The sequence below is a fragment of the Symphalangus syndactylus genome, chromosome 11 (genome assembly GCF_028878055.3).
Source record: "Symphalangus syndactylus isolate Jambi chromosome 11, NHGRI_mSymSyn1-v2.1_pri, whole genome shotgun sequence".
Lineage (NCBI taxonomy): Eukaryota > Metazoa > Chordata > Mammalia > Primates > Hylobatidae > Symphalangus > Symphalangus syndactylus.
Genome location: NC_072433.2, coordinates 37,310,315 through 37,328,989, shown reverse-complemented (window position 1 = coordinate 37,328,989; position 18,675 = coordinate 37,310,315). Strand labels below are relative to the sequence as shown.

The window sequence follows — 18,675 nt, the reverse complement described above, 5'->3', positions numbered from 1 at the left end:
TCCATGTTTCCAGTGTTTCGGTTTTTTTAGAAAAACTCATAAGTGATTGCAGCCGGGCGTGGTGGCTCACACCTGTAATCCCACCACTTTGGGAGGCCAAGGCAGGCGGATCACCTGAGGACGGGAGTTCAAGACCAGCCTGGCAAACATGGAGAAACCCTGTCTCTACTAAAAATAGAAAATTAGCTGGGCGTGGTGGCACATGCCTGTAATCCCAGCTACTCAGGAGGCTGGGGCAGGAGAATTGGTTGAACCCGGGAGGCAGAGGTTGCAGTGAGCCGAGATTGTGCCATTGGACTCCAGCCTGGGCAACAAGAGTGAAACTCTGTCTCAAAAAAAAAAAAAGAAAAAAAACATAGATGATTACAGAATTTTGTTCTTCTCAATCATACTGGTTTAGAAAATTATGGAGCCTTACATCCTGATCATGCTGGGCCTTAGAATTCTGACACAGTGAGTCATCACATTTCCTCCCACTGCCTGTGGCCTTGTTCCACCATGACTCTCACAGTACAGTGTAGGCTTAGTGTTGTATTACTCCCTTGGAAAGGGTCTGGCCTACCATCACGTGCCCCAAGAAACTTCTGGTTAGTAAAGAAGATAGGCTGCTTATTGCCATGTGTAGTCACTTCCAAGTGCCCACTGCCTTTCCATCCTGCAGTTGTGGCCTGTGTATAATTAAATGATTTTAGCCTCACATATTGCTTCTGTTTTCCTAAATACTGTAGGGTCAACTATATAAGTAATTGCTTTTTATTTTAAGAGACGGAATGCTAAAACCACATCAGAATGCCAAGAGGCTGTGCGTCTTGTTAATTTTTTGCTTGAACTGTTCCAGGGAGTTACATCATAATTACCTGTGTGTGGGTATGCATGGGTGGATGAAAGATGCTGTTCTCATTCCATCCCAATAGAGTCTTCTGTTTCCTTTCTCTTTTTTACATTTATTTTTAGCTTTTGCAGTAGTGTTTAGTGTGGGTTTTACTAATTAATAGAAAAAGCACTGGGCCTTTAAATTTCTTAACCACTCTTCTCTTTCATCTCCTAAAACTTGGAGTATTCATTCTTTTCTGAAGTTTGCATTTAAATGAAAATGACTTTCGCTTTGGCTTTTAGATTTAGTTTCAAAAAGGTTTAATTCTGCACCCTAGCCAGTTAAGAAATGTTTTAGCAGGTATGCCCTTGATATGGATATTTATATATTTTACACATGTAGTAATATTAGTTCTATAATTTACTGTTATAAAACACTAATTTTTAAATGAGATAAAAAGAAATATCTAGAACTAGTTCTAACATTGTCTTCCCCTCTGCATATGGTAACGAACCATTTTACACCATACTATTTTGGAGACCACAATTTTTTGTGTGTTTGAGATGGAGTCTCACTCTGTGGCCCAAGCTGGAGTACAGTGGCATGATCTCGGCTCACTGTGACCTCTGTCTCCTGGGTTCAAGCAATTCTCCTGCCTCAGCCTCCTGAGTAGCTGGGATTACAGGCGCCCGCCTCCACACCCAGCTAATTTTTTTATATTTTTAGTAGAGACAGGGTTTCACCATGTTGGCCAGGCTGGAGACCACAATTTTTTAACCACAGTTTAGCAACACTCAAGTAGGATTGTGAATACTTTGTTACTAATGGTTAATGTCACAGCTTGCCTTTTCTATGTTCCAGCTGACTGAAGGTCATCTCACTCACTTGTCTTCTGATGTGTTTTCATGAGTTGAGGGGAAAGGTGTCAGTGGCATAACTCCAGGAAGACCCAGGGAAAAGTGCCTGGGGTAGGTGAAACTGTCATGTGTGCCAAGCTTGGAAAATAGTTTGAGACTCATGGCTGTAGGTACCATCCAAGGCCAATTTTCCAATTCTGGAAAGCCAAATCTAAGTCTTAGAATACCTCACAAGTGTTAAAATGTGCTTTTTAGTGTCTCCTTTATCTCAGTGTGTTTATGATCTGTCAACACACAATCTTTTAAACACTACAAAAAGGGACTCGGGTGTCTGAGGGGAGAGAATCCCTAGGAGCCCAACTCTGATGTTGCTGTCAGTTACATCATCTACAGCAGCACCTCTTAGATTGTGAAGGATGGTGTAACTTAAAGATTGTGTTTCTGCACTGAAGATACACAGTGATAGCGAAGCTTGTTTTCCTTATAGTAATTCATTTTGCATCTTGATTGCTTTTTAGGGCCTGGGGCCAATGTCAACAACTGTTAGGTAGCAAAAGAAGAATTAGAACATGGGCATCTTTTTTATACCTCTTTCAGATAAAAGCTATGATGTTCACCTGTAAAACATATGGTTTCTCTCTTTATTCTTAATAGTGAGTCTCCAATTCTTATAACTCCCATTTTTTTTTTTTTTTTTTTTTTTTTTTTTTTTTTTTTTGAGACAGAGTCTCGCTCTGTCGCCCGGGCTGGAGTGCAGTGGCGCAATCTCGGCTCACTGCAAGCTCCGCCTCCCGGGTTATAACTCCCATTTTTATCCCCAAAGAAAATAGCTTTATGGGCCCAGCACAGTGGCTCCCACCTGTAATCCCAGCACTTTGGTAGGCCCCGAGGCTGGCAGATTACCTGAGGTCAGGAGTTGGGAGACCAGCCTGGCCAACATGGTGAAACCCTATCTCTACTAAAAATACAAAAATTACCTGGGCGTGCTGGCGCTCGCCTGTAATCCCAGGTACTTGGGAGGCTGAGGCAGGAGAATCGCTTGAACCCAGGAGGCAGAGGTTACAGTGAGCTGAGATCGCACCACTGCACTCCAGCCTGGGCAACAGAACGAGAATCCGTCTCAAAAAAAAAAAAAAAATAGCTTTCCGTTTTTTCAGACTATATAAATAACACATGCTCATTGTGAGGTAGTAACATGTAATAATCTAAAGATCACCTGAAATCCCACCATCCTATGACAGCCACTGGTAGCTTTGTCATGTATCAACTTGGCTAAACTGAACTACATTTCCCAGAACTCTCTTCCCTATGTCTCAGATTAGGATGAGCCACAAATTCCTATGCCAGATCTGCAGGGCCCAATGCAGCAGCAGCCCTTGAGTAGCTGGCACACCTTGCTGGTGTGAACCACACCTGTGCCTGGGCCTGCAACCACTCCACCTTCCCCTGGATGGATCTTCCTTCGGCTCCTCTGCGAAGGGTCTCAGTTTCAGCAGAATGCCCACACCATCAAGGTCAGAAGCAACAAGAATGGACAGATTTTAGCATCCTCATGGGCTCCAGCCCATGCCTGTGGGTTGCAGCTTGTTCTCCCCAACTCCACATCTTTTTATTTTATTTTATTTTATTATTATACTTTAGGTTTTTGGGTACATGTGCACAATGTGCAGGTTTGTTACATATGTATACATGTGCCGTGTTGGTTTGCTACACCCATTAAGTCGTCATTTCACATTAGGTTTATCTCCTAATGCTATCCCTCCCCCCTCCCCCCACCCCACAACAGTCCCAGGAGTGTGATGTTCCCCTTCCTGTGTCCATGAGTTCTTATTGTTCAATTCCCACCTATGAGTGAGAACATGCGGTGTTTGGTTTTTTGTCCTTGCGATAGTTTACTGAGAATGATGTTTTCCAGTTTCATCCATGTCCCTACAAAGGACATGAAATCATCATTTTTTATGGCTGCGTAGTATTCCATGGTGTATATGTGCCACATTTTCTTAATCCAGTCTATCGTTGTTGGACATTTGGGTTGGTTCCAAGTCTTTGCTATTGTGAATAGGGCGGCAATAAACATACGTGTACATGTCTTTATAGCAGCATGATTTATAGTCCTTTGGGTATATACCCAGTAATGTGATGGCTGGGTCAAATGGTATTTCTAGTCCTAGATCCCTGAGGAATGGCCACACTGACTTCCACAATGGTTGAACTAGTTTACAGTCCCACCAACAGTGTAAAAGTGTTTCTATTTCTCCACATCCTCTCCCGCACCTGTTGTTTCCTGACTTTTTAATGATGGCCATTCTAACTGGTGTGAGATGGTATCTCATTGTGGTTTTGATTTGCATTTCTCTGATGGCCAGTGATGATGAGCATTTTTTCATGTGTTTTTTGGCTGCATAAATGTCTTCTTTTGAGAAGCGTATGTTCATGTCTTTTGCCCACTTTTTGATGGGGTTGTCTGACTACCCACCCTATGGGCTTCAAGCTCCAGCATTGGACAGGAAGAGAACAGCCTTACAGAGACCACTGTTTCTTCTTTATGTGTTAACTGTACTGGAAATTAGGAACGTTTTAACAAAACTTGTGAACATATTCGCATCTTTGAATAAGAAAAATAAAATGTCTAAGGAAGTACCCTATAAATAATGTTAGTCCTTAATTTTAAAGATGTGGAAAATTAAGGTTCCAAGAGAATCTGTTAGTTTTGAACTGGACTTGTCTACTGTTTAAAGATTGACTCTCAAAATTCCACTGAATGTGGGTTTCTTCCCCACAGGACACCCCCCCACCCACCCACGGAAAAAAAAACAACAACAAAGCTTGGGTTACCTCTCCTAGACCAGTATTTTTTATTTATTTATTTTTTTGAGACGGAGTCTCCCTCTGTCACCCAGGCTGGAGTGCAGTGGCATGATCTCAACTCACTGCAACCTCTGCCTCCCAGGTTCAAGCAATTCTGGGATTACAGGTGCCTAACACCACACTGGCTAATTTTTGTATTTTTAGTAAAGATGGGATTTCACCATGTTGGCCAGGCTGGTCTCCAACTCCTGACCTCAAGTGACCCACCCGCCTTGACCTCCCAAAGTTCTGGCAGTATTTCTTGAATAAGAAGTTTTGGGGTACATTATCTCTTCAACACCATGACATACTTACCACTACTAAACAATGAGGAAGCACAAACCCTGTTGAAAAAGGTCGAGGAGATCTAGTGAAGTGATGCCAGAGGAGGGCTCTCCAGCCTGCATGGAACTGGGTGTCCTGATGATTCTCTCTCTGATGCAAAATCAGTCCACAAAGACAATTTAAAAACGACTTGGGAACTGTCCATGTGACATCACTTTTAGGAGAAGCAGATTCTGTACTGTACAGATTACAAGATGACTCCGGAGCTAGAGCATAGAGTGTGGGCAAGGGCCAGATGGAAAAGAGGCAAAATGCGAAACACCAGGCTGTAATGGGTGTCTTACTGTACTTGAGTTTCCAAATGAAATTGAAGGTAATTTAGTTCTATAATGACAGGACTGTGCATTGGCAGATCTGTGACTGCTAATTATAAAATTTGAAACATTAATAACAATGTTGAAAATCATTCTTGTAAAACGCTTCTAGGGTTGCATAATAGTTTTAAAGTTCCTAGTTCTTTGATTTCTGAAGCTGCTGACAGGCATATTGAGGACAGACAATCCCAAGCAGAGCGGCAGATGCTATTCTATGCTCAAGGCACTGGCTCAGCACTGGGGCGAGGGTGACACTGGTTAAGATGCAGACACTATTCTTGCTTAACAGGGGATTAAGATTCAGGTAAAGAATTTAATAAGGGTTAAGGAGTAGACATCGGAGAGGAAAGGTCACCTAAGGAGAGTGCATTTGAGCGGGGCTTTGAGGTACTGGATAGGCAGTCATGGTGGGAAATAATACAAATTGTACTCTTAAACATCCTCAGAACCTGAATTACGGTACTGAAAGCTTTCTCTCAGATATCAAAATCCTCAAAGTCAGCTTTTAAATGACAGCTCAGTCCTCACTTAAAGCTTCAATATAATTCAGCAGTGAAATACAGCTTCGCTGTAGCTTCTAGAAGTAAGTACTCAGATTCTATCAGGATAGAAACATATGGCAACAAAATAGAGAAGTTACTGATAAACTCATTTCTCCTTGTCCAGTTTTTCCTCACTCCTAAGCTGAACAGGATGAGTTCTAAGTGGGGGAAAAAAGGGTAGTTGCATGTTTCATGAATGTTTTCACTTCAGCCAGTCTTTACTTGCTTGGGAAGTCTGGAGTAGAAGAGGCTGTGACTACTTGGTTCCAACACCTCCTTCACACCAGGGCTTACCCAGCTGTGGGACCTGTACAGGACACGCTGTCTTAGAGCTCAGAGCCTCATCTGTGAAACAGACACCGACATCAACAGGATCAAATTACTGTGAAAATAACCTATAAATCAGAACAACTTAATATGTCTTGCTGCAGGTCAACGCCTTCTAGCCTGGCCATGAGTATTTTTAGGTCTAAGAAGGAAGTTTTTTGGCTAAAGAACAACAGAGTGACCTTTGATGAGATTATGTTATTAGACTCCCTAGAAATGAATGGCATTATATAATTTAAAACTAGCACCAACCAGAGATTTTAATCTCAAATGGTATAAATTAGACTATGGTTAAAACAAAGACAACAGTAGCACTCAAGTTTCCTCTTGAATCATTAGACAGGTCACACACACTAACTCTGTGACCTGAAAAGGAGGCTATCTATACCTCAGTTTCCTCCTCTGTGAGGCACATTTATTTATTTATTTTTCTTTTGGAGATGGAGTCTCCCTCTGTCACCCAGGCTAGAGTGCAGTGGCATGATCTTAGCTCACTGCAACCTCTGTGTGAGGCAGATTTACGATGATACTTTACTACTTTGGAGATTGAAAATAATACAGTGTATGTGGATTATCTCTTGAGTTTATAGGTTGAAAATGAAAAACAAAAGTATTAGCATATTCTCATAATTAGGACTCCATAAAGCTTACATTTCAGATATAGGAGGGGCCATCCTAAAGTGGCCACATCAAAATCAATAAAATTAATGTTTACTAACCTCAGGGAAATGCTCCACTTCCCATAAACTGATATTAAGATATTAAAACTAACTGAAGTTTCACTCATTAAACCAGTCCTGAAATCTACATTAGGGCAAAATTTTTCCTAGGGAAGAGACTGCTAGCTGTTGGCACAAATACCAGGGTTCCTACAGGCACACAGCTAGATTCCATCTCCCGGCCTCCCCTGCAGATGTGGTCATGTGACTCAATGGAATTCTGAGTGGAAAGGATAGTGTGCTACTTTCAGACCACACTTTTAAAAGAAGAAGACATGTTTCCCTCTTACTCTCTTCTACCGGCTTAGCTATATGGTCATGCTTTGCTTAACAACAGCAGTACAGTCTGAGAAATGCATCGTTAGGCTATTTTGTCATCATGTACATTGTACAGTGTGCACTTATACACACCTAGATGGTATAGCCTACTCCACACCTAGGCTATACAGTATAGCCTGTTGTTCCTAGCCTACAAATCTGTACAGCATGGTACTATACTGAATACTGTAGGCAACTGTAACATAATGCTAAGTATTTGTGTAATTACACATATCTAAACACAAAGGTACAATAAAAATACAGTATTATAATCTTATGGTGACCTAAACTTCATTATCTGGCACATGGCTGTAAATAACCACAAGACCCTAGGACAGCCCTTGTCAAATAGTATTCCAAGTGAGATAATAAAGCCCCACTGCCCTAAGACCTCCCTCCACTGTATGTACTGAGTGTGAAACTAGTCACTCAAACCTTTTTCCTTAGGCTTAGTCCTTTAGTGAACTCAGGTAGAAAAGTTTATCCTAGGGGATGACAGCACCACATGATTAAAGGAACCTAGGTCCCTGCATAACTATGGAGAAATCCTTACATAATAAATGAAAAATGAGTTATTATGATTTTGAGGTCTATTTGTTACAGCAGCTAACATTACCCCAACAAAGTGATCACTCTAAATTGACTCTTCCTTAATGTAAATTTGTTGTTTGCACCCATCTTTCGGTGATTAAAAAGCACACAAATCCAAATATCCACTTTTTTTTTTTTTTTTTTTGAGACAGAGTTTCGCTCTTGTCACCCAGGCTGGAGTGCAGTGGTGCAATCTTGCTCACTGCAACCTCCACCTCCTGGGTTCAAGCAATTCTCCTGCCTCAGCCTCCCGCATAGCTGGGATTATAGGTGTCCACCACCAAACCTGGCTAATTTTTTGTATTTTTAGTAGAGACCGGGTTTCATCATGTTGGCCAGGCTGGTCTCAAACTCCTGACCTCAGGGGATCCACCTGCCTTGGCCTCCCAAAGTGCTAGGATTACAGGTGTGAGCCACAGAGCTCAGTCCAAACATCGTTTTTTTTTTTTTGAGACGGGAGTCTTGCTCTGTCGCCCAGACTGGAGTGCAGTGGTGCAATCTCGGCTCACTACAACCTCTGCCACCTGGGTTCAAGCAATTCTCCTGCCTCAGCCTCCCAAGTAGCTTGGACTACAGGTGAGTGCCACCATGCCCAGCTAATTTTTTGTATTTTTAGTAGAGATGGGGTTTCACCGTGTTAGCCAGGATGGTCTCGATGTCCTGACCTTATAATCCGCCCGCCCTGGCCTCCCAAAGTGCTGGATTACAGGCATGAGCCCTGCGCCCAGCCCCCATTTTTGTTTTTCTCTACAAAATACAAATGGGCAATTCTGATTTGGTGGTGATTTTATAATCAATCAACACAAAGTTTAACATCTTTACATTTTAATGAAAAAGATAATCTATTTGAAAAGTACAAATTCAATTGCAATTTCAAGAAAAAAATATTTATATACCATAAATAAGCAAAAATTGGACTCTGAAGCCCTAATACTTCAAAAGCATTCATCCTATTCCATACAAACCTAGTATTATTCAGCAACAGTACTACTGATTTAAAAATAGAAAGCAAATCTATCTTCACATGTAGTTGTCTTTAATTTGTACAACTAACCAAGGTTATTTTCATTCTTAGCACCCAGGGTTCACCAGGGTGTGATCCAAAGCAAACCAGCATAGGTTTTTAACAGAAAATCTTTGCCAGGAACTTCATGACCTGTATTTCCCTCTCCTATGAAGAAGCTGTCCCCACTCGCATGATTTTGAATAGTGTGTTGATGTTATTGCTTCGAATTGCATCCCGACAAGCAGCGATCACCTGGTTCTTTGGTTTTCCAACTGCATGAGAAGAAACATCAGGAACCAAAAGATTGTTAGACATGAAATTATGAAATTAGAGGTCAGTTTTAAAACAACATAAAACCAGGAGGGAAAAGAGTTACATGTGAAATATAACTAATTTATCTTACCATTCCCTAAAAAAAATAACTTGGTGAGAGAATTATTGAAAAAACTGACTTAGAGACTGTCTCAAACCTAGAAACCAACAGTCGGTTTTACAGAAAAGGATCAAAGCTCCTACTCTCACCTAGCAAAGATTATTTCTAAAGAAGTCAAAGCATCAACCCAAAACAGCAGAATTCAGGTATAAATCTCTGGCTATATTTCTGCTTCCTTGGGTTTATCCTATTGTTCTTTTTCTAAATTTTTAAGTTAGACACTTAGCATTAATTTTCAGTCTCTTTTTTGCTAATTGGGCCTTGATGGTTTTATATATATATATATATATATGTTTATATATTTCCTTTGGGTTATATATAGTAGGTTTTTCTTTAGAGGATGCAGGAAGATCTAAGAAAGGGAGCTGAAGGTTTTCTTTCCCTTTGAAGTCCAGAGACTAAAGCCAAACACCAGGCTGACTGACTGAAACACAAGTGACTGGTGCCAGCCCTGGAGTGTGAAAGGTATGCTACTTTCAGCCCCAGTATGAATTATTGGATGCTACCACCACCATTTCAATGAGTTCCACCAAAAACATTACAGATGAAAGTGCAGTGTTACGAAAAGAGACTTACCCCGCAGACGACCTGCTCTTTGAATTGCTTGATTTACTGCTTTGAGGTTTCCCAACAGCTCTGTGTGATTGTTACAGCGAATTTTATATCCATTTAGCAAGTCTCTATTAAGGTCATAGAGTTCCATATAACGACTCTTCATTGTTTTCCTGTGCAAATCAGTAGAAATTTGACATCATTTCATGTTGATATGGCAAGCTTAAGAAAAACTTGCAAACTTCTTACACATACAAAGAAAAGAAGACACCATTTTTAAGCTATATTTTCATTAAAATGGAGTAACTGCTAGTTTGCTTTGAAAGTATGGGTAAGTTCCATAAAAATACTCTTTTCCTTCCAAATAAACAAAAGATAAGTGGCCTTCCTTGGTTACTGGTCAATGGTTGGTTTTGATTTAGGTGGTTTAAGAATTCTCAAGCCCACTGTGCTGGGTGTGGGGACAAGTGAGCAAGGTGACAGCCCACCTTCTAAGTTTCAGATGAATATTCATTAGACTAAAGTGGCCTGGTTGACAACTCAGCCTTGTATTTTATCAAAGTTTTAAAACAAAGTCATAAAATTAAAATAGAAATGAGATCTATCCTACACAACAATGAAAATGACTAAAGAAAAATATAGCTGAAGATACCAAATGCTAGCAAAGATGTGGGACAACTGGAACTCTCATGCATTGTGGACAGAAATACAAAAAGCTGCAACTACTTTGACAGGTGATTTGGCAGTTTCTTATAAAGTTAGGCACACAATGTACAACCCAGCAATCCCGTTGTAAGGTATTTACCCAAGAGAAATGAAAACATATGTCTACAAAAAACTTGTATGCAAGTATTTATAGCAGCTTTATTCTACTCACCAAAGTCTAGAAACAACCCAATTATCCTCAATTGGTGAATGGATAAATATCACATATCCACACAATGGAATACTATTCAGCAATAAAAAAGGAACTACAGATACATGCAGCAACATGGATGAATCTCTAAGACATTATGTAAGTGAAGGAAGCCAGACTCAAAAGGATATATAGATATAGATATGGATATAGATATAGTATGATTCCATTTATATGGTATTTTGAAAAGGGTAAAACTATAGGAAAAGAAATAAGATAAGTGGTTTCCAGGAACTGAAGGTTAGAAGAGGTATTGATAAGAACAGTCACAAGAGTGATAGAAACTTTTTTTTTTTTTTTTTTTGAGACGGAGTTTTGCTCTTATTGTCCAGGCTGGAGTGCAATGGCACAATCTTGGATCACTGCAACCTCCACCTCCCAGGTTCAAGGGATTCTCCTGCCTCAGCCTCCTGAATAGGTGGGATTACAGGTACCCGCCACCACACCTGGCTAATTTTTTGTATTTTTAGTAGAGATGGGGTTTCACCATGTTGGCCAGGCTGGTCTCAAACTCCTGGCTTCAAGTGATCCACCCACCTTGGCCTCCCAAAATGCTGGGATTACAAGCATGAGCCACCTGGCCAGTGATAGAAATATCCTATATCTCGAATGCAGTAGCAGCAACATGATTACACAAGTTTCTCAAAATTGATTAAAACTGTAAACCTTAAAAGCATAAATTTTCTGCATGTATGAGTTATATATCAATTAATTTGATTTAAAAAATAAAAACAAATATTGACATTTTGCAGTCAAATGCCTAAAGCCAGCAACCATTTTTGACTTAAGAGAGAGATAGAGAGACAGAGAAACTAGGGACCCTACAGATAGTTGGCCAAAAAGAGCAAATATCTATCCAATTTGCAGATGATACAAGAATACATCTGGAAAAAACTGTAAGATAAGTAGTAAAGGGCACATTATAAAACCAACAGATAAAAATCAGTGCTCATATATACAAACACAAAACCATAATTATAGAATAAGATATAATGTAAACGATATTTACAATTATAAAATATTTCGTAATTGTCTAAAAATACAGAAAATACCTAAGCATAAACTTAACATTGGTAACATCCACTATCTACAAGAAGAAACCATTAAAGCACTCCAGAAAGACACAAAACATGGCTTGAGCAAATATAAAGACAGAGCATGTTCTTAGCTAGCAAGACCGAACATCACTGTAGCGGCGTCAGTTCTCCCTAAGTTAATACACTTAACATCATCTCAATTAAAATACCTAGTTTTGTTACAGGGCTACAAAAATTGCTGATGAAATTCATTGGAAAGAACAAACAAAGTAGCTAGGAAAAACCATGAAAAGGAAAAGCAACAGAGGTTGGGGACAGGGCACCTACCCACACCAGATATTGAAACATACAAAACATCCATACATGAAAGAATGGCACCATCAATGGTAGTTGCCAGGGCTAAAGGGAAGGGAGAATGGGTAGTTACTGTTTAATGGGTACAGAGTTTCAGGTTTAAGAGATAAAGAATTATGGAGATGCTGGTGGTGGTGACGGTTGCACACATTATGAATGTATTTAATGCCACTGAACTGTACACTAAAAGTAGCGTACAGAAGTTAAGATGGTAAATTTCACATTATGTGTAGTTTACCATGAGTGGGAAAAAAAAACAAACTGTTCCTCCTCTGCTCCCACACCACAACAATCAACACAGAAGACTTCTGTCCTCAACTGTGTGGAGGTTTTTCCCACACACCAAGAAGACAATCAGTTCTATAGCAGTCACCAGCAGGGTGTCCTCCAATTCCGTTCCGACACTATTCCCCTGGAGACACTGTCAGATCCCACAGATTGAGGGCTCAGTCCCACAAGACTGCCCGACTTCACAAGTTCAGGCTGCCAGAATTTATGACTGATTTGCTTCAAGTTAGGGTTCCCATGACCCCTCTCTGGGTTTGATTAATTTGCTAGAACAGTTCACAGAACCCAGGGAAACTTAATGGCATTTACTAGTTTATTATAAAGGATATTACAAAAGATACAGATGAAGAGATGCATAGAACGAAGTATTAGGAAAGGCGCTTGGAGCTTCTATGCCCTCCCTAGGTGCATCAACCTTCAGGAACCTCCATGTGTTCAGATGTCTAGAAAATCTCTGAGTGCTGTCCCTTTGGGTTTTGATGGAATCTTCATTATTTGGGCATGACTGATTAAACCACTGGCCACAGGTGATCAACTTAACTCTCAGCCCCTCTCCGCTCCCTGGAGGTTGGGAGAGGGGTGGGCAGAAAGTCCCAATCCTCTAATCCTGCCTTGGTCGTTCCAGTGACTGATCCCTATCCTAAAGCTACCTAGGAGCTGCCTGCCATAAGCCAATCAATAGCATACAAAAAGACATCACTTTGGAGATCCTAAGATTTTAGGAGTTATTATGTCAGGAAACAGGGTTGAAGATCAAATATATATTTTACAATATCACATACCACAATGAAATTTCTATTTTCTTTTTTAGAGATGGGGTCTTGCTATGTTGCCCAGGCTGGTCTTGAGTTCCTGGCCTCAAGCCACCCTCATGCCTCAACCTCCCAAAGCACTGGGATTATAGACGTAAGCTACTGCACCCAGCCAAAAATAAAAAAAAATAAATAAAAAAAAAAATGGCTGAGGCAAGAGGATGGCTTAACCCCAGGAGTTTGAGACCAGCCTGGGCAATATAGTGAGACCCTGTCTCTACCAAAAATAAAAAAAAATTAGCCGGGTGTGGTGGCACGTGCCTGTAGTCCCACCTACTCAGGAGGCTGAGGTAGGAGGATCCCTTGTACCTGGGAGGCCGAGGTTGCAGTGAGCTATGATCACACCACTGTGCTCCAGCCTGGGCAACAGAGTGAGATTCTGTCTCATGATTTTTTTTAGGGAGGATTCCCTCTTTTTCTATTGACTGGAATAGTTTCAGGAGGAATGGTACCAGTACCTCCCTGTAGCTCTGGTAGAATTCGGCTGTGAATCCATCTGGTCCTGGACTCTTTTTGGTTGGTAAGCTATTGATTATTGCCACAATTTCAGAGCCTGTTATTGGTCTATTCAGAGATTCAACTTCTTCCTGGTTTAGTCTTGGGAGGGTGTATGTGTCGAGGAATTTATCCACTTCTTCTAGATTTTCTAGTTTATTTGCGTAGAGGTGTTTGTAGTATTCTCTGATGATAGTTTGTATTTCTGTGGGATCAGTGCTGATATCCCCTTTATCATTTTTTACTGCGTCTATTTGATTCTTCTCTCTTTTCTTCTTTATTAGTCTTGCTAGCGGTCTATCAATTTTGTTGATCTTTTGAAAAAACCAGCTCCTGGATTTATTGATTTTTTTTAAGGGTTTTTTGTGTCTCTATTTCCTTCAGTTCTGCTCTGATTTTAGTTATTTCTTGCCTTCTGCTAGCTTTTGAATGTGTTTGCTCTTGCTTTTCTAGTTCTTTTATGAGGCCAGCATCATCCTGATACCAAAGCCGGGCAGTGACACAACCAAAAAAGAGAATTTTAGACCAATATCCTTGATGAACATAGATGCAAAAATCCTCAATAAAATACTGGCAAACCGAATCCAGCAGCACATCAAAAAGCTTATCCACCATGATCAAGTGGGCTTCATCCCTGGGATGCAAGGCTAGCTCAACATACGCAAATCAATAAATGTAATCCAGCATATAAACAGAACCAAAGACAAAAACCACATGATCTCAATAGATGCAGAAAAGGCCCTTGACAAAATTCAACAATGCTTCATGCTAAAAACTCTCAATAAATTAGGTATTGATGGGACGTATCTCAAAATAATAAGAGCTATCTATGACAAACCCACAGCCAATATCATACTGAATGGGCAAAAACTGGAAGCATTCCCTTTGAAAACTGGCACAAGACAGGGATGCCCTCTCTCACCACTCCTATTCAACATAGTGTTGGAAGTTCTGGCCAGGGCAATCAGGCAGGAGAAGGAAATAAAGGGTATTCAATTAGGAAAAGAGGAAGTCAAATTGTCCCTGTTTGCAGATGACATGATTGTATATCTAGAAAACCCCATTGTCTCAGCCCAAAATCTCCTTAAGCTGATAAGCAACTTCAGCAAAGTCTCAGGATACAAAATCAACGTACAAAAATCACAAGCATTCTTATACACCAATAACAGACAAACAGAGAGCCAAATCATGAGTGAACTCCCATTCACAATTGCTTCAAAGAGAATAAAATACCTAGGAATCCAACTTACAAGGGACGTGAAGGACCTCTTCATGGAGAACTACAAACCACTGCTCAATGAAATAAAAGAGGATACAAACAAATGGAAGAACATTCCATGCTCATGGGTTGGAAGAATCAATATCATGAAAATGGCCATACTGCCCAAGATAATTTATAGATTCGGCCGGGCGCGGTGGCTCACGCTTGTAATCCCAGCACTTTGGGAGACCGAGGCGGGCGGATCACGAGGTCAGGAGATCGAGACCACGGTGAAACCCCGTCTCTACTAAAAAAATACAAAAAATTAGCCGGGCATGGTGGGGGGCGCCTGTAGTCCCAGCTACTCGGCAAGGCTGAGGCAGGAGAATGGCGTGAACCCGGGAGGCGGAGCTTGCAGTGAGCCGAGATCGCGCCACTGCACTCCAGCCTGGGTGACAGAGCAAGACTCCGTCTCATAAAAAAAAAAAAAAAGATAATTTATAGATTCAATGCCATCCCCATCAAGCTACCAATGACTGTCTTCACAGAATTGGAAAAAACTACTTTAAAGTTCACATGGAACCAAAAAAGAGCCCGCATTGCCAAGACAATCCTAAGCCAAAAGAACAAAGCTGGAGGCATCACGCTACCTGACTTCAAACTATACTACAAGGCTACAGTAACCAAAACAGCATGGTACTGGTACCAAAACAGAGACACAGATCAATGGAACAGAACACAGCCCTCAGAAATAACGCCGCATATCTACAACTATCTGATCTTTGACAAACCTGATAAAAACAAGCAATGGGGAAACGATTCCCTATTTAATAAATGGTGCTGGGAAAACTGGCTAGCTATATGTAGAAAGCTGAAACTGGATCCCTTTCTTACACCTTATACAAAAATTAATTCAAGATGGATTAAAGACTTACATGTTAGACCTAAATCCATAAAAACCCTAGAAGAAAACCTAACATTACCATTCAGGACATATGCATGGGCAAGGACTTCATGTCTAAAACACCAAAAGCAATGGCAACAAAAGCCAAAATTGACAAATGGGATCTAATTAAACTAAAGAGCTTCTGCACAGCAAAACAAACTACCATCAGAGTGAACAGGCAACCTACAAAATGGGAGAAAATTTTTGCAACCTACTCATCTGACAAAGGGCTAATATCCAGAATCTACAATGAACTCAAACAAATTTACAAGAAAAAAACAAACAACCCCATCAAAAAGTGGGCAAAGGACATGAACAGACACTTCTCAAAAGAAGACATTTATGCAGCCAAAAAACACATGAAAAAATGCTCATCATCACTGGCCATCAGAGAAATGCAAATCAAAACCACAATGAGATACCATCTCATACCAGTTAGAATGGCCATCATTAAAAAGTCAGGAAACAGAAGGTGCTGGAGAGGATGTGGAGAAATAGGAACACTTTTACACTGTTGGTGGGACTGTAAACTAGTTCAACCATTGTGGAAGTCAGTGTGGTGATTCCTCAGGGATCTAGAACTAGAAATACCATTTGACCCAGTCATCCCATTACTGGGTATATACCCAAAGGACTATAAATCATGCTGCTATAAAGACACATGTACACGTATGTTTATTGTAGCACTATTCACAATAGCAAAGACTTGGAACCAACCCAAATGTCCAACAATGATAGACCGGATTAAGAAAATGTGGCACATATACACCATGGAATACTACGCAGCCATAAAAAATGATGATTTCATGTCCTTTGTAGGGACATGGATGAAAGTGGAAATCATCATTCTCAGTAAACTATTGCAAGGACAAAAAACCAAACACTGCATGTTCTCACTCATAGGTGGGAATTGAACAATGAGAACACATGGACACAGGAAGGGGAACATCACACTCCTGGGACTGTTGTGGGGTGGGGGGAGGGGGAGGGATAGCATTAGGAGATATACCTAATGCTAAATGACGAGTCAATGGGTGCAGCACACCAACATGGCACATGTATACATATGTAACAAACCTGCACATTGTGCACATGTACCCTAAAACTTAGAGTATAATAATAAAATAAAATAATGCAAAATAAATAAATAAATAATTTTTTTTAAAAAAAAAGAATGATATTGTCAAATGAAGTGACAAGTCAGACCAATGGAATAGTACAGAAAATACAGAAATAGATTCAACTGTGTACAGAAATATGATATATGATAAGGGCAGTATCTGAAATCATTGTGAGCATGATGAACTTTAAAAGAAGTAGTATCAGGCTGGGCACAGTGGCTCACGCCTGTAATCCCAGCACTTTGGGAGGCCAAAGTGGGTGGATCACCTGAGGTCAGGAGTTTGAGACCAGCCCGGCCAACATGGTGAAACTCCATCTCTACTAAAAATACAAAAAAATTTAGCTGGGCATGGTGGCACACGCCTGTAATCCCAGCTACTCGGAAGGCTGAGGCTGGAGAATGGCTTGAACCAGGAAGGCAGAGGTAGCAGTGAGCCAAGATAGCACCATTGCACTCCAGCTTGGGCAACAAGAGCGAAACTACATCTCAAAGAAAAAAAAAAGTAGTAGTATTAAAATAATGCAATGTGGCCAGGTGCAGTGGCTCATGCCTGAAATCCCAGCACATTGACAGGCCAAGGCAGGCAGATCGCTTGAGCCCAGGAGTTCAAGACCAGTCTGGGCAACATAGCGAGACCCTGGCTCTACACAAAAATTAGCTGGCTATGGTGGCACACGCCTGTAGTCCCAGCTACTCCAGTGGCTGAGGTGGGAGGATAACTTGAGCCTAGGAGATCAAGGTTGCTGTGAGCTGTGAGCCTTCTGCACTCCAGCCTGGGTGACACAGTGAGACCCTATCTCACACACACACACACACACAAATAATAATAATATAATAATAATGTGATAGTCATATGGAAAATGATAAAACTGAGTTTATTATTTATACGAACACCAGGATAAACTCCAACTGGAACAGAGACTTAATGTAAAAAAGGAAAATGTACAAGTACTAAAGGAAAACAGGTGAATTACTCTATACTCTGTTGTTAAAGAAACCTTTCTAACAGTAATTCAAAATGTAAAAGTATTAAGAAAATGTGGGTGGGCACAGTGGCTCACACCCGTAATCCCAGCACTTTGGGAGGCCAAGGCGGGCAGATCACCTGAGGTCAGGAGTTTGAGACCAGCCTGGCCAACATGGTGAAACCTCGTCTCTACTAAAAATACAAAAATTAGCCAGGTGTGGTAGCGCTACTTGGGAGGGTGAGGCAGGAGAATCACTTGAATCTGGGAGGCAGAGGTTGCAGTGAGCCAAGATCACGCCACTGCATTCCAGGCTGGGCAACAGAGTGAGACTCTGTCTCAAAAATAAATAAATAAAGTATTAAGAAAATGAGGGATCAATTTGACTACATACAAAATTTTAAAAGCTCTTACAAGGCAAAACCAACATTAAAGCAAAAAAATTTTTTTTTTTTTGAGACAGAGTCTCACTCTGTTGCCCAGGCTGGAGTGCAGTGGTGCGATCTCAGCTCACTGCAACCTCCGCCTCCTAGGTTCACACCATTCTCCCGCCTCAGCCTCCCGAGTAGCTGGGACTACAGGCGCCCGCCACCACGCCCGGCTGATTTTTTTCTATTTTTAGTAGAGATGGGGTTTCACCGTGTTAGTCAGGATGGTCTTGGTCTCCTGGCCTCATGATCCACCTGCCTCAGACTCCCAAAGTGCTGGGATTACAGGCATGAGCCACCACGCCTGGCCCATTAAAGCAACATTTTTTTTTTTAATTAATTTTTTTTTTTTTTTGCACACAAAACAATAAACATTTTCTAAAAATACACACAAACAAAAAGATGCGTATCAAACATATTAGGAAAGTTGCACATGGGAAAACAG

General features: G+C 40.8%; 1 protein-coding gene across 3 annotated transcripts in view; it reads right to left on the bottom strand.

Moving 5' to 3' along the window:
* Positions 1-8,482: 8,482 nt before the first annotated feature.
* The window catches only part of BBS2 (Bardet-Biedl syndrome 2), a 42,175-nt gene continuing 31,982 nt past the window's right edge, over positions 8,483-18,675 (bottom strand). For all 3 annotated transcript variants that reach the window (XM_055233134.2, XM_055233135.2, XM_063611879.1), the window contains 2 exons: positions 9,690-9,838; positions 8,483-8,952 (listed from right to left, as the gene is read on the bottom strand). In XM_055233134.2, coding sequence (XP_055089109.1) covers positions 8,846-8,952; positions 9,690-9,838 — 256 coding nt within the window. In that variant the 3' untranslated portion in view covers positions 8,483-8,845. The remainder of the gene's footprint in view (positions 8,953-9,689; positions 9,839-18,675) is intronic.